Below are 21,037 nucleotides of genomic sequence, written 5' to 3'. Positions count from 1 at the left end.
AGAGACGTTTTTCAGCTCCTAAATAGTGCAGTGGGTTCCAACTGTGCACAGTGGCTCCTGTACTATCAAATAACAACATTATTTAAGGTGTTTACTCATTTACAAATTCATACCAGTTAATGTAAGAATCCCTTCCAACCCAAACACTTCACAATCTATGTCGAAATCTGTGGTAAGCTTTTTAAAAGCTTTGGGTTTTGTGAAATCCTGTGCAGTACAGGAATCCAAACTCCATCTCCATGGTGCGTTTTAACAATCATACATTTATTTGTGATCAAACTAAACCATGCCATGGTACCTTCAAATGAACGCATTAACATTACATCTGAAGACGGACTGTTCTGTTCTTTAGGAAAATGCTTAACCTTTTAAAAGGGTCCCCTTTCACACTGCAGTTGCTGCCTTCAGGCTTTAACAGGAGCTTGTAACATTCCTCTTGGGTTTGATGGAAATACCAGAAGTAGGAGAGGACAGACTTCTGTAATGCAAAACAGTTTGCATAACAACAAACAACATACAGTACTGCACACAAGCCTTTCTGTTATGTTTTGCGTAAATAGATCTACAACTTTTCGGTACGTTTTTTTTTTTTTTTTTTGTGGATTATCTTATGATTTTGGCTGCTTTTCCGCCCAACTTCTGTTTAAAGCTTAAAAATAAGATGAAAAGTGGAGGACAAAAAATGTACCAAGACTGAAAATGTCTTTCATAAGTAGGAAAAATCTATTTATTACGTCATACTGGACTGAAGAGGTAATCTAAGGCAGCTCTTTACAAACGTATTTGTACGTCGAGTGAATTTAATTCACGTTCAACAATTTAAACGTGAAAACCGATTAATTTTTGCTCCAAAACAATTTCTCGTGGAATTTCGTAATGCTTTTTAATTTCTTCTGGACGATGATGGACAACTGAGAGATCTCCTGGAGCTGCAAGCCGGATGTCACAGAGGTCATGTTCACGCTGTAATCCACCAGATCTCGCAGGTTTTCAGCTGAAGAGGATCAACTGGGACCTGTCCTTCATTCTGGGTGTAAGTTTGTGTTTTTAACCCAGTTTCTCCCCTAGAGTAAGCTGCTGGAGGGCCGTTTGGTGCAAATAACTGCTTTTTTTCCACCAAAAGAGCTTCTACTGCAACTAACTGTTTCCTCTATGGAAATACTCTTGGAGCAGCATTTTCTTTTTCTCTCTTTCTTTACTCTGTCCTTTCAAATCCCCCGGGCGTCGTGACAGATGGTCTTTCAAACAGAGCCAACTTCTGGTTCTGCTGGAGGGTTCTTCCTGTTAAAAGGACATTTATCCTCTCCACTGTCACTGCATGCATCCTCAATATGAGGCAATGATCTAGCTTACTTAACTGCTGATCAATTTAAATAATTGGTGCAGTGTTGGCCTTCCCCCCCCTATTTTTTTTTTTTGAAAGTCTTCCTGTTAAAAGGAAGTTTTTTCCTCTCTACTCATCACTTATATCCTCAGTAGGAGGCATTGCTTAAGCTTACTTTGCTTTTAATGAATTTAGAAAATTGGTGCAGTGTTAAAAAGTGATTTTAAAGGGTTGGACTTGCAACCTGCACCTGTCCTGCTGTCGCCTTCCAGTCCTCAAATTTCATTTGCATGATTTGTTTCTCTGTTTCTCCCAAAAACGACATGAATAAAGTCTTCAGTTTGGTGCTTTGTGAACAAAATTGTTCTTTAAGGAATGGTTTACTTCATAATTCCTTTTATTGTGTAGTTTCTGTTTATTTATTTAGGATATGTTAAATGTCTTCCAGTTCCAGTGTTGAATGTTTATTAGAATTTAAAGTTTGAGAATGAAGAGGACTTCTTCCCTTTGGTCTTCTCAGTTGGGTTTTTAAAGTTTGATCTTTGAGAATGTGTTCTTGCATTATTATGCTATATCCATTGTATTAGTCGAAAATTGTCTCATTACCATTTTACCGTTTATGGTAATAACTTCTCAGACAATTTGTCATCCAGCTGAACTTATTGTGACAGTCGTCAACCTAAATTTTGCTGGACAATAAATTGTCCCAGAAGTTATTGCCATAACATAGTGGCCATAGCATAATGATGCAAAAGCACATTTTCAGAGATCAATAAACTTTAAATTCTAATGAACATTTAATACTATAAAATGTCCAAAATAAATGTAAATATCTTCTTCATCTGAGGTGCCATTGCTGGGGGAGATTTGAGATCAAACAGCCTGAAAACGGCCTCACCTCTTCAGTTTGAGTCTCTACGTCACTCTGAGCCAATGGACGCTGGAAGAGAGGAGACACCGCAAGCTTTTCCTGCTGGGCGAGACGAAAATGAGGATTTAACTAGACCGTCTTTATGAGAAGCTGCTTTCGGACTCAGATGAACTCCATCCATCCATTCCTGGTTCCTTTTGTTCATCCATCCATCCATCCTGCCTCCCTTCCATTCCTGGGAATTACGTGACCATTTTTATTTCTTTACAGGGCTGTTCTCACAAACTGTTAAAATAAAAATGAATAAAGCCAGAAAATCCTTTGAGTTTGAACATGTTATAATCTCTTGGCAAAATGAATCCATTGAAAAAGCCAAGAACCTAATGATCTAGTTTGAATTTATTTGTGATTTTTACACATTTAAGTGACATGAGTATCTTCTTAGGTGTAAATTATCTACAGAAGTGTGTAAAAATTGATCAATTTTCTCATTTAAACCGATGTCATCAATAATCTGTACGTGGAAGGATCACTTTTTAAGATAAGCCCATTTTAAAAACACAAAATATACATGTCAACTAAAAAAAATCAGCCTCTCTTTGTTTTTATCTTTAACTGGAAATGTAAAATTTGTTGCACGCATACTTTAACAAGCAGGAATTAAGTGTTAATTCAGGTGATAATTAGCACAAATATTAACATTTTCCCCCCTCATTGCTTAACTAGAACAACAATTCAGACCTTGTGTAAAAGCAAAGAAGCCCGCTTGTCACCTGCAGAACCAGGAATGAAAAGTGGGTTGAACCAGTGCCATCCTAGCACCATCTGCTGCTAGGATGCTTAATGAGTGTGTTCATCTTTCGATATTCCCAGTTCATAAAATATTCAATTCAAGAAAAAAACATATTGAGGTTCAAATACAGGTAAAAGCAAGCTTACCTGTATTTGTTTATCATCACAAGAAACCATCACTCTCTTGACTTATAAGACTGTATAATTTTGTTTCTTTCCTGTTTTATTTGTTAACTGTTTTTTCTCCTAAAATCGTACGTTTTAATATTTTTTTTAAAAAGCACTAATACTTATTACTACCAATATTTTATTATTTAAATAAATGTGGAAACGGAAACCGCATAGTGAATGCAATAACCACCAATGACCACTAGATGTCAGCATAGACACACGTGGAAAATGTGAGGGGATCCGAGTAGCTTTACTGGTTCTAACTTTTAAAGTATTTGGGGAAACATGACCAATAATATCCTTGTGAATCCAGAAAAATAGGAACAAAGTTTGATAAAAACAAAACAAAACAAAAAAAAACAAACAAACTCTAATTTACGCAAAATTAGTTTTGTATGATGATCTAGTTACAATAACAGTTGACACATTATATTAAATATATTTTAATTTCGATTGGCTAATTTGGAAAAATACAGGTCCACTACATATTGATTTTCCGCAGAATCGATCTGCATGTATATCACAGAGGTTCTTTACAGGACATCTGAAGTCACAGTGTTAATCTGGACTCTAATCCCATTACTCACTGGCGGCTTTATTGCTGGGCTCCAAAACCAATGCTATGACAAGGAAGAGACAGGGGATGAGAAATAAATTTTTCATATACAAAGACAGAATAAGGGTGAGTGTGGAGCATGACAAGAAAAAGCTGAAATGAATAAAGTGAATTTAGGAAATGAAGATGTGCAGAAACAGGGCCCATATAAGCTTGCAGTGCTACTTATTTTTACATAATCTTTACTTGGTGGTTAATTTGAATTCCATATCATGCAATAATGTTTCTTGTAATTTCACACCACTATTCTATTTAATGTATGTTATTATTACATTGGATAGATGTGATACCATGTCTGGAAATTTCTCTGGCATTTTGAGTTTAATTAATCAAGGGGTATTGTATCTCACTGGACAGCATGTCTTGAATTTGAAGCAGCTGTGAAAAAATAATAGGAAGAACGTGTATAACTTACAGAAGAATAAACGCAAAACTATGCTGAAGTATCATTGCAGATTTTTTTTTCTTGTGGGATCAAAGCTGAAATTTTTACAAAGACGGATGTGTTTTTGGTAGGTTTAATTTGATCCTCAAGCAAAGATTATACTAAAACATTTATTTAATTTATTAGAGTATATGTCATCATCCTGTGCTTAAAATGTTTGTGCCCTGTTAGCTACAGTTGTTTATGTTGCAAAGCTCAGGAACTGGTTTTCTGAGGAACTAGTTTCAATGAAAGCTGTTTACTTCAGTAATATTTTACATAAACATGTTAATCTGTTTTGGCATATTGCATATTGTTTTTAACTTCATAATAATTATCATAATGTATATTTTAAACATCTTAAATATTTTACTCAAGACTTTGTTTCTGTTGTGTATAAGGTGATTTAAATTTTTTTTGGTACATAGATACAATTGTTTTCCCCATAAATACATCTCCATGTTGTATTGTATTTTGTTGATTAGCTCTTGAATTCTTTTGTCTCCAAACCTAACACATGAGCTTTTATTTTGAAGCGCCATGATAAGCTTTAGGACCGCCCCTTTTATAGAGGTATCCATGGAGACCGCGCGAGAGCGAGGCAGGCAGCCCTTTAGAGTTTTCACAGCAGCGAGTGTTTCCGTTCACCTAAAATTAAGAGCTGGCGAGTCGAGGAGGACAAGGAGTGACGGAGCAGGGCAGACGGGACCTCGACGGCGAAATACTTCTATTCTACTTTATCTTTTCATCTTTAGTCTGTGGGTGTCGTCTTTAAAACTGACTTTAATGCCTCGATTGTGAACCGGGGCAGAGGAGGGCTCGCCGCTGTTAACCTTTACGTTGGTGAGTCTTTTTTTGTTGTCTTTTTTCGCAAGCTAAGCACACATAGGCCACTAGGAGATCTCAAACAGTCTCCCATTCCGTCTTTTGTCCGTCTGAATTAGTTCACTTCGAAACAAACAAGACAAAAAATATCACATGTCTGGCAAACATTTACTGTTCTGCCAAGGAGAATAATGAGTTGTCAGTTTTCTGCTTTCCGATCTGAAACTAAGCTAGCCGTGTTCTTCCGTAAACGTTAAACGTTTGTCTAAAGACGTAATGTGTCTGTTTTGACGTACGTCTGTCGTGTTTAAGTTTTAATATTTATTAAAAAGCTTAAACTAATGTTTTGGAGATGGAACGTAAACATTTAGAGAATCTGGTCGGTCCGCTCTGCTGTATTGTTAGACCAGTCACATGAACAATAAAAGGTACGAGGAAGCCATAGGTGTGTCGACTTTATCTTAGGTGAGTCGGTAAAATGAAGCCTGAACTCTTATGTGTGTCCTGCTATTTGAGTTGGATTGTTTTGTTCTAATCATTAACTTCTGTGTGTGATGTTGGCAGCCCACCACCACCACACTCTTTGTTTAAATACCTCAAAGCACAGTTACACGTGTCGAACCGTGTGACTCTGCTTTTGACTCACGTTTGATACAGTAGCAAAGATTTGTTATCGAGCTCGGATGCCCCGTTTTTTTTTTTCTTTCTTTTTTACAGGGCAACCTCTCAGTAGTGTCGTTTCCCACTCACTGGCCTTTGTTCCAGTTTAAGTATGACTTGCTTACTGTTACCGGTGTTTGGAAAGTTACGACATTTGATATTGCAAAGAGCAGGGAAGTCCAGATGTGAAGTGTTTACATTGGAGGACAACAAAAAGGCGGGTGTCCAAGTGTAGTGTTCCTCCAGTAATACCAGTTTGTTGTGTTGTCTGATTTAGCAGAGGCTTGTGTATTGGGTTTTATATTGTAAAAGTATTTAAGGGTACTGTCTAGTGGTGTTTTTCAATTCCAAATGCATACTGATAGTAAAAACATGGGTCATAAATTATGGATTTCCACTGCAAAATTTCATAAAATGGAAAGTTTTAGAAGGTCAAACTAAACAAAAAATACAGCCAATTCTATTTTTGTGTCTTTGGATTGATTACATCACAAGATACCCAAGAATCAAGCTGATAAGCCTTAGTAGACACTACTGCGAATTAGATACTTTGAACACAATCTTACAAACTTTCCATGTGACACAATATAGCAAGATTTTGCTGAAATTCCAGATGTGTTCTCAAATGTGGTTATAAAAGTTTTTATAAGCATCTTTGAAGGAGGACTTTGATTTATAAGGCATAAAGACAGAGAGAAGACAAAAGTACAAAAATGCAAAAGGAAAGTTGGAAAACCATTAATCAGCTGCTATATGAGATGTTGCTCTTTTTGGTTTGGCTAATTATTTCCATCTTGTTGCCGTCTGTGTATCCATTTCAGGAGAGTAAATATAAATGCATTTAAATATGAAATAAATATCTGTTACTGGCCATAACAGCAGTGTAGATATCACCCAAAAGTTTTATACCAGCGCATCCCTAATCTCTTGATCAAAACAGTGGTTTAAGGTAAAGCTCTACACTCTACTCATGTTGAAAAGGAAATATGATTTGTGACCACAATGGCTATCTGCTATCATGAAGTTATGGTGGGGTTTTTTTGGCTTGTGTATTGTGGGCTAAGAAAACCGCAGTCAATGCAAATTGGATGAATTATAACATTTTACATGCATTTTGAGTATTTTAGCATGACTGATTTTGGGATTTCATTTAAATGCTTTCAGAAGGAACAGGGTATTGCTTAGTGGTTAAGCACATGGGTGAGAAATGCCTAGGAAGTTTGAAATAGCAAGGTAAGCTCAAGTCCTCATCACAGTCCCAGTTGTTTTGAGCTTTGTAATTAGTTCTTTAAATAACAATCAGTTGTGGCAATCTTGGGTAAGAAGCTACTTTCTCATAGGTGTAAATAGACAACTTGTCTTTTTGTCTTTGTTTACAAGTATGAAATGGGGGATTAAAAACTGGCAGAATGTGAATTGACCCAAAGCTGTTTATTTTCCACTTGTCAGCACAACTAACACAATGACTAGCAAGTCCCATTTTTTCTTGAACTCTTATTGAGAGGTGAATTGTGGGCAAATTAAGAATTGAATTAAGTTTTGTCTTTATTTTTTTTTAGTTCCAGCACATATAGGCTTGTTGAAAAAGGTGCACCTTTAAGCTTTGACACATTATCTCATTCATCCCACTTTTCTTCCACGTTATTTTCCCCTCTTTCTCTTGTCTCTCTTTAGTCTTTCTGTGTGTTTCTGTCCCTTGCTTGCAGCATTGGAGGGGGGATGCTGAGTAGCTGTGGGCCCTAACAGTACATACTACTACATAACAAAGGCTCCTTTCTCTGCTGCCATGCAGAGTCCTGTCTCTGGGCTCCCTCCACAGGCCTATGCAGGCTCTAGCAGCAGCAGCAGCAGCAGCACTGGGTCCTATTGAGTGGAAACCTCCTCTCGGCTGTTTCTTTGGCACACTGAGTGCTCTCTGTTCCCGGACACATGTCTGTGCTGGTGCTCTCCTTGGCTCCCTTTGCATTCCAGGAGCCTCGGGCAGCTGAAAAACTGCAGTAGCAGCCTGCTGGCTGGCTGGCTGGCTGCTTGTGTTGCTGCTATCTGAAGTGAGGAGTTGCATAGTTTTTTCCCCCCTCAAGTGGATGACTACAGACGGTTGTCTTGGCTTGTAAAATTTCCATTTCTTAAATCATGAGTTTTTTGTTTTTCTTCTTCTTTTGCTGATTGACACTTTCGATGTTTAGTTAATTACTGTGGATCTACATTGAAACGTAGTGGGACGGTAAAACTGGTACTGCCAGTTTTGATGGGTAGCTGCATGGCTGGTTGTGGCAGTTTATGCCAGTTTCTGGGAACATAGAAGAGATAAAATTGGAAATCAAACTGCTAACATTGGCAGATTTTTTTTTCCACAATCCAGTTACTAATTTACATTTCATATACTTAAAAGTCCTAACCACAGAGATTTGTTTAGTAATAAAACAAGGAAGTTGTTTTTTGTTTTCTGATGCACCCATATGCAGCGCTGTATACTTTTAAATCTATTTGAAATCCCTTCTTTTTGTCCTTTTTCTCAAATCTTACTAGTTGTGGTGTTATTCAGAGATTCTGGATTTCTAAGACTTATTAAATCAGCTAATGTTGAGGATTACTTTGCAGTAAAGCTTGATGCAAAATCGTCCATGAAACAAAACATGTTGACGTTTAAAATAATACGACACATTTTGACATGATGCGTCATGTTCAGCATTGCTGTCAGTATCTGACAGGACATAAACGCTGCTGCAGGTCAGGTTGACATCCAGACTTGAAGCATGCAGTTTTTTTTCCCCCTGTGAAACTGCTTGCTGGGATATTAATTAATGTATACCAGTAACATCCAGTCAGCAAATCTCAAGATCTGCAAACGTATTTTTTTTTTTTTTTTGGACAAAGTGCCTTCGCACTGATTAGATAAGTGTTTCACGTGAAAGCAGAATAATTCTGCTTAAGTTTTGATTTTTCTGATGATCTGGCTGGTCAATACTTTCTTTTAAGCTTTTTCCAAGAGCCCAGTCCAGCAGTGTGTTTAGCTTTAGCCACAAAGTGCATCTTTTCTATCTTTGATCTTTCTCATGCAGTTTATAAAGAACATCTAAAATGGCAAAGCTTTTTCACTACCTAAATGTGGTCTAATTACAGTATGGACCAACAAGGAAATGTCGACGCATCAGATGGCACGATCAGGTCCCTCCTGGTGCTTTTGACTACCTGCTCTTTGGCTGAACACACTACCCAAATTGTCCTGCCAAAACTAATTTGCGTCACTCTCTCCCACTAGCAGGCGCCACATGCAGGTATGCTTCTGTCCTGCTCATGCAGGGAGGGTATTGATGCTGTGTGATCTTTCTGTGGAAGGGGATGATCAATCTAAATTTACAGAAGCAGATGACCTTCTGATATGAAGACAAATGATTAGATAAATGGCACTGCATCATACTAAAATAGCTGCTGTGAGAAGGAAACCACAAGCTTTGTCACCGTAGTCATGCACGCACTTCGTCATGCAACTATTTTAGTTTTTTTGACTATATATAAAACATTTTTACCCCAGTTGGACATCTAAGGAAGTTTTTTTGTAGTTTTTTTATTTTGGTAACTGTATAATTTTGTACATGGTAGTCATACCACCACAAAGACAAACACTTCCCATTTGTAATGCTTTGGTACACCAGTCACATAAAAAAGTGTGATTTGTATCTCTAATGTGCGCACAGCAACTGCATTTAATCATATTTTCAAAGTTATTGATGATTGTTGATACTTTTTGAACAAGCTGTGGAGAAAAATGGACAGTTTTAGGGGTTTGTAAACATCATTAATTGGAATGAATCATGACAATACCAAATCAAAATATTATCATAAGAAATTTATCACAAAGAAAAGATAGATGATACATGTCCACCCCAACAAGGAGAAAAGCACTTTAAACAATTATGAAACAAAGTAAACATTACGGATCAAGTCATAAAGATCGAGAACAATCATCATCAAATATATTGATCAGCGTTCCAGTTATTAATAATCAAGGGCAACTCTAAACAGGTTGGTTTTTTAGCCTTGATTTAAATGAACTCAGTGTTTCGGCTGCTTTTCAGTTTTCTGGAAGTTGTTCCAGATTTATGTCCTGCATTTTTACTCACTTGCATTGCAATCTTGCAGATTCTATGAATGTACGACTTGATTGACAACACTAATACACAGTACTAATACACAGTATCCTCTTTAAGCTGCGTCACACAACTTTGCATAGCAACTATTTGCAACAAGGAAGGCTTGTTACTTTTTACTTTATTGCCATATTCACCCTGTCAAGCAGGTGTTTGCTGCCGGCTGTCTGGATTTGTCCACCAGTTGTTGTTGTCATTTTCCGAGCCTCCACGCGAGCCATCCAGTAGCACTTTTCTGTAAAGAATTGGAGCGCTTTGATCACCCGTCCAGCCCTGAAGCTCAGCAACTTCAGTGAAAACTGGCCTCTGCACCTGGATGATTTGTTGCCACATTCACCTCGGAGTGATCAGGATCCGATTGATATCGGTTACTGCTGGATCCTTTGAAGCAGAGCTGAATGACAGTTCAACATTTCACACTTGCACTCCAAAGCTAGGCATTAGCTGGTGTTATGACCTATGGGAATGGGGCTTCAGTGAAAACATGCCATTAATGTTGGCATGAACGCTTCAGCTTTTTGGAATGCTAATGGGCTCCTTTCCCTCTCTTGAGAACCTTTTACCTGCTGGCATGCATGTTCTTCAGAAAATGGCTTCTGGATCTTCATCCAAATCCTGCTTTTAATGATTTCAACTCATTTCACCATGTGGGTTTTATCAGTTTGCAGTTTTTTTGCTGCTTTTATAAGATTTGATTTTGTGTCCAGCATTGCTTTAATTAGTGTTTTCCACATCTGGATAAGTACGGAGAAGCAAAACAGTTTGGGGGGAAAAAAAAAATATATATATATTTTCAGACTTAATTACCTTTCCAACTGTCTAAATGAAACATGTTGGAGAATCAAATTAGCCTTGTGTTCTTCATTTTCTATGCAGGTTTGTTTCAAACTAACCCGTACAGAAAATGGATAATCAAAGTCTGAAATAATCATTGAAACAAAAACGAAAGTGAAACTTTGTAGATTGATAAAAATGGTTTATAAGGGCTGTAAAAGATACCAGGAACCAAGCAATGGCCCATATTTCTGTCTTAACATTTCCTTGTTTTATGCACTAAACTCTGCTGCAGCACCAGCCTGCAGCACCAGCCTGCAGCACCAGCCTGCAGCACCAGCCTGCAGCACCAGCCTGCAGCACCAGCCTGCAGCACCAGCCTGCAGCACCAGCCTGCAGCACCAGCCTGCAGCACCAGCCTGCAGCACCAGCCTGCAGCACCGTGCACAGAACTGACGCTACCAAGCACTTTTTAACATAACACTTTAAAGTCTCTGCTGAAAACATTGTTTGAATTTGTAATGAACATTTATTAATTATTTCTACCTCCTTTTTTGCTGTAATAGTATTAAACTATATGAATTATACATTTTAGGTGGAATCGTGATTAGTTATGACAATGCTATAATCAAATATAACTTTCTGAACAGCATTTTTTTTGTTGAATGTGATGCACATTCAGATTTTCCCACCCCCTCCATCTGCCTTTTGCCACTTTATTAGTGGCTCTGATCTGTGTTGTTGTTGCGTCACATCCAACATAGTGTACTTAAGGGCTTATGCAGATAGATGCTGTGCCAAGTCAAAGATTAGGGATTGAAGCAAGAGGAGAAGACGACTCGGATCGATGGGCTGTTGCTGGTGTACACTGATTATAAAACTCATATGGGAGGAATACACTTATCCATAAAGTTGTGGGTTTTACCAGGCTAACTAAATATTGAACTGCAAGCATGGAGTTCTCTCTGACACGCTTGGTTTGTCAACCAATCTGTGTAGCCGCCTCTCATTATACCCGTCTTTCTGTCTGTTGCTTCTGGTTATGTAATCCCGGCTTGAACGTTGATGGTAATCCACGCTCTTCCTCTTCCTCTCCCCCTCCCCACGCGTCCCTTCCTGTCAATGTGGCTTGGACAGGTTAAGCCGTAGAGGACTCTGGCTGGCTGTCGGGGGGGGAAAAGATGTGCGATGGAATGGTAGCGTTTCCGACGAGAGCCCCGTCCTCCTCCTCTGTAGCCCACAGACTGGCTGCCTCTGCACTTCTCCTCTTCATCCTGCTCCCTCATGGTCATGCATCAGGTAAGTCAGACCCACAAACACACACACTTTCTTTCTTTCTCTTTTTGTCGGTGTTCCCACATGCTACACGCAGAATAAACCGCCATCTTTGACCATCTGTTGTGAATTGATTGAGGGATTTTCACCTTGCCTTTCAAGTCAGTCAGATTAAATGATCTTTCTCCGCCCTCTGGGTCATTCAGGTTGCTTAGGATTTCATTCTTGTGCTGGGTGAATTCATTCGCTGTCCCAACGAGGCACAACAATTTTCCTTTACTATTAAGTCAAATGGGGAGATAACGTTGCCTGTGGTCATAGTGTGATCATGAAGTTTGATTCAAACACAACATTTACTGTCCACTCAGAGATTCAGGACATCTGACTAGCTTTAAATATTCACTTGGGTCCTCTTTTGTCATTCCAAGAGATCAAATACTATGTTTTAATTCGAAATATTATGTTAGGAAATTTATTTCATGTATAAAAGTTGAAGTTGACAGTCCCAGTTTTAGTGTTTCACTTCTTCACTGAAGACCCAGTTTACTTTCTTTGACCTGTGAGCGCTGGAGAATCATTCCCCATCCTGACAGCCTCCTTGCATGTAATGTCCACACTCATTCACGTGCACAGGCCACACATCACAAGCTTGTGAAATGTGCCAGATGTCCTTGCCGCTGAGAGCCACAGTGCCTGTGAGGATAAGTAAGGGTTGTTTTGTGAAGCCCTGACACATAGATGGGGCTCAGTTTGTCTTTTTTCTTATTGGTTTAAGTGATTAGTTGTTATGGGAAGAAGAAAAGGCAACATTAAGAAATAAACAATCAGAGACAAGCCTCTGAGCAAAGAAGGGAGGGAGGTGCTGATCCGAACGAAGCGCAGCATCATCCCGTTCTGTCTTATGTAACACATGATTCATGTAAAGGCCAAAGCAGCTGTTGTTGTGCTTACTTTCTGCTTTCAGCATGCTCGCATGTTTTCTTTCGATTATCTAAAATGTGCCTTTTGGTCCAGAACCTCCAGTCCAGTGATTCCTCATTTTCCTGACACTTTTCTGTCTTTATGAGAACACAATGTCCACATTGGTCTCTGAGCTGTAGTATCTCACCTAAAGATGTAAACGAGGTTTGGACATTAATGGCAATTAGAGTCCGTGCAGCTGGCCAGATATGTGATGTTGCACACACTGATATTGCAACAATGATTGCTGTTAGATATATTGTGCAGCTTTAATTTCTAGAATAATTTCCAGTTGTATTTGCAGCTAATACTAGGCCTGCACCAATCAGAATTGTTTTGCCCAGTCTGACGTCTTACTAAAATAAATGCTCTAAATGAAGCCATACGTTTCTAAAGATGTATGATGTAGCTTCATACAGCTTCTTGTTTTGTTTGGGCTGTTATTTACTGCAGTGTTGGTGTTTGCTTTCATTTATATTCACCATTTTTTCCTCAAATTACCGTTTGGTAGAGTCGTAACTTTAATGCAAAAGCAGAAAAAAATAAAATAAAATCTCAGCTTGAGTGTGATATGTCATGCTGTTGATCGAGCCAGAGATCAGTTTGATGAAAGAAAAGGCATATTGTTCATAAAATAATGTGTATGGACTATTATGGTTCCCTAGGGGCGTATCTTACATAAAAATACAGGGAATCTGCTAAAAATCATTGAAAAATAACTTCATCAGTTTTTCTTCCATCATATCGGCAGATAAAATACAGATTTTAAGCAGTTTGGAAAGTAAAAAAATAAATAAATAAAAAAATAACTTTTTTATATGAATGTATTACAAGAAACCTTTACATTTTATTATGAGAAGAATGAACAAAATGTTAAAGTAACTTCAAATGAGCAAGATGCATGCCAGCTTCAATAGCATTAGAAATACGTACTGCAGCATTCATGATGTGAAAGTATGAAATTGAATTCCTAATCAGACATATTATCAAACCGCCAAGGCTTTAAAGTGGTCATTAGTCGTTTCAATCACCAACCTCTCTCTCCCTCCCTCTCAGCATACATAATTTACATAGGTAATCCCTCGACACGTCCCATGGATGGTGAGTGAATATGAAATTTTATCACCAGCTCTGCTCTGTTACATGCATGAATAAAAAGCAGTTGGCTGTATCAATGTTGTGGCGTTTTTTCCCTGCAAGGAATTTCTTTTTATTGACAGGAGAGTTGAGTATTAATTTCTTTCAGTCATAATTTTGCTAAATTTTTTTTAAAGCCAGAGTCTCTGTTTATTCCATATAGACTTGTCACAATAACACATTTTGCTGAGTGATTAATTGTCTAAAAAGTTATTGCGATAAACTGTAATATTGTTTCAAGACCTTCTGACACTGATTTAATGGAAATGACGTAATAATGCATGCTATTTCCTGCCATAGATAGATACACTTTATTTTCAAAAGAACACAATGCTGGAACTGATAAACTACCTGATGCAGTAGTTCACACTACACGATTTTTTTCCCCTATTTTCCCTTACGATAATCTTAGAACGTTGGCCGTTCTGATTATCGCTGGTGATTTCGTAACCGATCATCCTGCAGTGTGTGGTGTGTTACGGTAGATCGTCGTGGCCGCTCCGATCTAAATCAGGGGTTTTCCACGACTGGGAGCTTAACGCTGAATGTGACAGGTAGCCAATCAGAAAGCCGGATTCTCCTCTGTGCTTTCTGAGGGGAATCCCAAACAGCTGACACGGCGCAACCCGAAGTCCAGCGGACATCGGAGATGATATGTGGAAACAACATTAATGTTCAACATTTCGTGCAAAGAATACAGACATGACCAGGGGAGGAGTTGGAGCCAAATTGCTACCGCAGTTGATAAACCTGGTAAGTTTTCAGCTGTTCTTCGTTAACGTGACATAAATAGGTTATAATGATTTTCATTCAGTCAGAACTTTACGCTGACTCTAGCCACATGCATCACAGGTAGATTCTAGTAAAGCATTGATTAATGCCTGGTTTTAAAACTAGTTAACTGGACTTGTAGCCATTATTTTGTGCCCATGTGGCTGGACAACACACGGCATGATCGAACCCGATCGAACCGTTACCTAGAGTTTCTATCAGCTAATGTGTCTCTCAGGTTTTGAAAATGGGCCGACAATCTGTAGTGTGAGCTGGACATTACACTAAGGAAATGAGGAAGGGAGGGTCAGTAGAGAGCACCGGAGTTGAGCCTTTTTTCATTCAGTGTCATCAAGAGAAAGGAAAAAAAAACGGCAGGAAGAGACGATAATTAAAATGAGGTCGATTGGTTTCATTTATCGTGCAATTAATTGATTTATCGTTTATCGCAACAGGCCTAATTCCATATTTTCTTAAAAGTTTTCCTTCTCTGTTAGGAAGAAGTGGAGCCAAGATATTTTTAGAATCAGTCGCTTTCAAGCCTCGTCTTTTTATCCGTCCAATTGTTCATTGTGATGAAGTTACCGGCAGCGTATTTCCTGAATTAGCACAAGTGACTTTCTTGGGATTCACGTTTGCGATCGTTGCTCATGGTTATGTTTACGTTTTGGCCGTGGTTCAGTTGTAGCCACCTTCTGAAAAAAAGCAAAGTGTTCCTAGAAACAGAGCTTTAACAAACAAGCATTGCTGGGAAGCACCCCTGGCTTCATCCTGCAGGATTTTCAGGAAATTACGTGGATGTTGCTTGTTTCTTAACATTTTTCTGAGCATATCTGACATCCCCACTGAAGTTGGCTGCGTAGAGCTCTGTTCCTAATATGGTGTCAATTTCTTACAGTAAGCCTTTGTGGCATGTTTCTGAGGAAGTACGCCCAGACAGTGAGTCAGAGCTGGAAGAGTAAAAGATGGGAACTCTGAGCCCCAAAGGGTCTATTCCCATGATTTGCACAGCATGTTTTCAGCTATAACATTGTTCCATCTGGTGAGAAGTGGGGAAAAAAGGGTCAAACCGTCCGTCTGTAAGCAGTTAAAGAGATAAGTATTAGGGCTTCTGAAACCCATTGTTCTGACGTTGATCTAAAGCCGGGCATGAAAGTGCGAGCAAAGGAACAGACATCTCCCATAAACGAGCCTGCTGCGTTTCCCGTATGCTGGCGACGTTGATATGTTAGTTCGTGAGAACGGGAAGTGGAATAACAAAAGAAATCCAAGGAAGAAGAACATAGCTGAGGGAGAGAGGGAGGAGAGATGGTGGGAGTGGAAAGCTGCCTCTTGCATTTCTTTGGCTTTTTGTTTTTGATAGTTGGAGTTGTGAAAGATGAACAAATATTTCTCGGCCTCATGAAAGGCTATTGCATGAACAGATTCTTCTGTTTGCTCATGAATCAATGTGTTGAGCTGTCCTCACTATTCAAGTCAAGTTTATCTCTGTAGCAGATTTCAGCAACAAGGCATTTCAAACCAGCAGTAAACATTACATTGAATCAAATACCTTCATCAAAATCACCAAGCAAATACAAATCAAATATGTTGATTCCACTTATAGCTCTAAAGAGGCGAGGTTTTAGCCTTGATTTAAAGAAACTCAATGTTATGCGTGGAGGATAGAAACTGAACGCTGCTTCTCCGTGTTTGGTTCTGGTTGCAGAGTAGACTAATATTTGTGTTTTGTTCGATAACTGATATTTGCAGATATATATTTTTTTATATTTCTCCACTGACACCTTTTGAGGGAAAAAAATGGCCAAAACAAACTGTACAGACGAGTTTCTTTTAAACTGCACCATACTGCATGTTTGCTTTCACTGAACAAACAGTGGCGAAAATAATAAAACTATCAATACTGGACATAAGGACAGTTTAAACATCAGTTGGTGTTTATTATGACAGCAAAAATTTGTATGATAAGAAATTTATCATGATAAACGATACAATAAATGCCCACACCTAGTCTGGAAGTTTGATACAATAACCACAGATCTTTATTGGGTGCCTTCTGTTAGCTTCTGTTGCAAACTAACAGAAGTATTTTAAAGTCCATTCTCCAGGGAAAGACTTTATATGAATTTGTTTTCTTGAAGATTGGTCATAGAAACAGGGCTTGATGGCTCTTCTGTCTCCGCAGCAAAGCCTCACTGACCACAGAGGAAAATATCTGAATGTGCCATGGCCGCCTTCTGGGATCTCCAGTGGTCTTTAAAGTATGTTGCTTCATTTACCAACAGAATGATCTGTACATGCATCAAAAACTAAGCGTGTCATTTCGGTTACCAGTGTTTGTAGTAACACTACGGCTTGGGGATGTGGGGAATAATGTTTCCAGTGCAACTATTTGTTCGGGACGATTCCCTTAAGTCCTATTAGCAAGGCACTTTGCAGACAGGCTGGAGTAAAGTAATGCATTGACTTCTCCCTCCTCTCTGAAATCCGAGAACAAACAGTGCATTTAGAGGATATTGGAGGCCACGGTGAGCTGCATCGCCAGTCAGCATTTAGATCTGCTAACTCACCGTTTCTGTTGTGACAGAGCAAATTGTGTGCTGTGCAGGTCCCTTTTCTACAATCCGTCTCTCTGTTTTCCTCCATCTCTCAAAAGGTCTCAGCCATTAGCCAGGTGACACGGAGGGCCATTAAGAGCAGCCCACTCAAATCCATCAGCCTTTCCCTTTCATTACCTGTGTGTTTATCACTTGAGCCATCAATCTTTGCTCTCACCCTGTGCCATTTAGCAGTTCCCCCCAGCCAGTCAGGCCCTAAAGGCAAACTTTAGACGGGTCACCAAGCAAGGAAAAACAGATGCTGCAGTGCGGACAGGTGACGCAGGGGCATTTCATTCACTTTAAAGTGTTGTTTGGATTGTTCTAATATTAGAGAAGATCACAGATGGTCGGGATTATTGTTGGCCACACAGTGCCACTGCACAGCGTGGCAGCACAAGGCTTATTGGAGATTTGACTCTTGTTGCTTTCTACCATTTGCAGTGCTTCTTCTTGATGTCCAACATTCACATTGTGCTGATTACTATTTAACAGAGCTGCAACTATCAATTATTGTAATACTTGATTAATCTACTGGTGAAAAAATTGGCATTTCCTACAGATTTTTCATTTCACCACTGTTTCATGAAATTTTAAATCAGGGTCGAAGGAGATCGGCGGCAATAACGAAACCAAACGCTGTTTCTGCTAGAATTAAATGTGCTCGATTTATTTCCCCACAGATTACAGCAAAATAACATGCATCAAACACTGTAACTGCTAGAACAAATATGCTCGATTTATTCCCCACAGAATACAGTACAAAACACTCTATGACTAAACACGTGATGCTCGATTCAGTCAAGTTATCAGCGCTTACCTCGTGAAACTTGGCCGGAGAGCCTTCGGCCTAGAGACAAAGCAGCATCAACGTAGCTGGGCGTTCGAACGCGACCCACAGCAGACTCTCACTCAAACCGTGGGCTTTTTCGTATTTTATCCTTTAAACAAAGGGATGCCTGCGTGCAAAGGGGGAATGGCCATTTCCATCCTTGCAGGCGAGCCATCCAATCAGAGGTAGCCGCTCTCTGACCATGAGCCAATCATGGGCTGAGAGCGCGAACCAGCGGACCAATCAGAGCCCAACCCAAGTCAACCAGAGCTAAGCACGCCCTGTTCACATGATCCGCATGAGCTTACAGCATGATCAATTTGCACAATACCCTGAGCAGAATAAGTTTTATCAAACAAAGAAAGAATGATTATCAAAGGACATAAAAGATAATAAAAAGATAATAAAAAGATAAAAATACAAAATACCAGATCAACCACTTATTGGAAATCCATTAAAAGATGCAAATAATTCAAATAATTATTTTAAAATAAGAAAACAATTTTATTCCCTAAAATGCAACATCATTCCTTTAGCAAACATTTACTGGGAGAAGTGGAAACTATAACACTTTAGGAGTTTTGGCTAAAACGTATTTAAAGACTTCATCTTAAACGGCTTCATTACTGCTCAATTTATTATTTTCTTTTTAACCTAATGGCATTTTGTGTTTGTGGTGCAGTTAAAGACTACTCAATTACTAAATTAGTTGTAGTTTATTTCAATAATCGATTAAACACAATGGATTATTTCAGCCCTACTGTTTTAGGGTTGCTGTTTACCGTTATGAGGAACATGGAGATATATTTGTGACACCTGCTGTATTGTAAATGTTAATGAATGTCGAACCAGGAAGAGATGGCACTAGATACAGCGCTGTAAAATGGTGCTCACACACAAAGGTTACTGTGTGAGCAGTTCTAACAGAGCAGTTGTTTCCCCTCTACCCAGCTTACTTATTACTTATTAAATAATGATAACTCTATAACTAAACGTCCTGCTAGGAATTATTTGATTGTAAACTCAATCTGGTCGTCTTTATTGCAGCCCAGACAAGCGGTCTCTTCTCTACAAACTTTGACCTTGCTAAATAAATCTCTTTCTACCATATTAGGAAACTGAACTGTGATATAATTTCTACCTTTCAGTCATGTATCAGGTGTCAGCATCTCTTGCAGCCAGGAAACCAAAGCGCTGCATATCTCATTGGCTTACAATGTGTTCATAACAGCTAAAAATGATGAACAGCAAATTGTTATTATTGCACACACTGATATTTCAATGCTGACGCGTCGTGGAGCCCTTGGACGTTCATGTGGCGTGATTTGACACTGGCCCACATTAGGGAGCCAATGTAGCTACGTAATATGTCGCCTTCAAAATAAAACAATTCTTCAGAACTGACACTTTATTCATATTTCTATTCTCTCTTTTTTTTTTTGTTTTGTTTGCCACGTCTAATTTTTAAGGATTATTCATGAGTGCTACTGTAGCTTTGTTTTCATTTCAAAAATGGAGCTTGTGTATTAAAGCTGTGGTCTGAGATCGATTGTTTCAATTTGACAATGATTTCGAGGAAACAATAAAGCCAAGCAGCGGAGAGACGGTTTGTAAATGGTTTTTCTGGGAAGCGAGTGCTGTTGTCTGGAGCAGCATGCAGTCGTAATGATTTCCAAAGGGTCTCATTGAAGGGACCAACCCGCTGAGTAGAGGACATCTCAAACTAATTAGCTGCTAAATATATCCCCAGCCTCTCCCGTCTTCTGCTGCTTTTACTTCACATTTTTTTGCTTACGCCGAAACAGTCGCTCCTATTCTTGAATTTGATCTGATATCCTTGTATTTTTATTTCAGGAGAACTGAAAGGGGTTTTTATGCTAACAATGAGGTGAAATGTCACAATATTAATCGACAAGTTAAGTCTCTGGAATGTCACTAAATTACATTATAAATATCGATATTTTGAGATTGGATTTCAGTTCTGCTTTAAGTATCCAGTGTCATTTTTCTCTCGGTTCTTGTAGCTTTTCTCTCCTCTCCTGTCTCACCTCCTCCTTGGTGTTTGCTCATGCGTGTGCTTTTTTTTTTTTTTCAGACCCACCGCCAGTGTGGGTTGTTTTAGTCGTCACACGGTTAGTCAACACCAGCTTCCTGTTCAAACAAGCTCCTTGCCTTGCACACGAGGCACAAGGCATCCTACACACATGCTGACTTTGCCTGTTGGTGAGGCGTCCAAACTGTTTCAGAGCAACCACGATCGGAGCTCATGACGCTAACACGCGTTTACAATGTTCTCTGAACATCTTGAGCTGCTTTGCTTTGTCCTACCGTTGAGATATTTATACAGTAAGATTTCCCTTCTTTGCAGCTTACTTGGCTGTTGACAAAATGTTCCCTTTGCTGACTAGTTTCTATCATGATTGGAGCAGAACATAATGTCTGGTTGGTTATCTTCTGCATCGGTACAAAGCCAACATTCATTCAGGCCCCAGCACGCCTCAGTGTGGGTCGAGTGGAAATATGGCAATAGTCCCCACACTTCCCATCAAGTCCTTCCTGTTTTTTCAGCTTTGTCTTTGCTACATCTTCAACTTTGGAAAGCTTTAAGAAAATAAATAAAGGCCTGTTTGTGTGTTTTTTTTTTTTTTTAAATAACTTGCTAAAGGTGAGTGTATATTACGAACCGACAGCTACCTGGTATGAGAGATTGGCTGATACACTGCTCAAGGGGAAGGGCTGGGCTGTACATGTGCTAGCCTGCTACATTTACGTAGCCTGTCGTCATGGAGTCAGTGCACAGCTGTTTCACTTTAACCCCCTGCTTTTGTTTTGTGAGAGCATTTCTTCTTCATTCATA

The 21,037-nt window shown here is 39.1% G+C and overlaps 1 protein-coding gene across 1 annotated transcript in view; it reads left to right on the top strand.

The window, feature by feature from the left end:
- Positions 1 to 4,806: 4,806 nt before the first annotated feature.
- Positions 4,807 to 21,037, top strand: part of susd6 (sushi domain containing 6) — a 33,142-nt gene continuing 16,911 nt past the window's right edge. The window contains exons 1-2 of the mRNA XM_015006333.2: positions 4,807 to 5,041; positions 11,746 to 11,907. Coding sequence (XP_014861819.2) covers positions 11,790 to 11,907 — 118 coding nt within the window. The 5' untranslated portion in view covers positions 4,807 to 5,041; positions 11,746 to 11,789. The remainder of the gene's footprint in view (positions 5,042 to 11,745; positions 11,908 to 21,037) is intronic.

Source organism: Poecilia mexicana, unplaced genomic scaffold, assembly GCF_051168715.1.
Source record: "Poecilia mexicana isolate PSO_F unplaced genomic scaffold, ASM5116871v1 scaffold_21, whole genome shotgun sequence".
Lineage (NCBI taxonomy): Eukaryota > Metazoa > Chordata > Actinopteri > Cyprinodontiformes > Poeciliidae > Poecilia > Poecilia mexicana.
The sequence above is the reverse complement of the archived record's forward strand: the minus strand, read 5'-3'. Positions and strand labels throughout refer to the sequence as shown.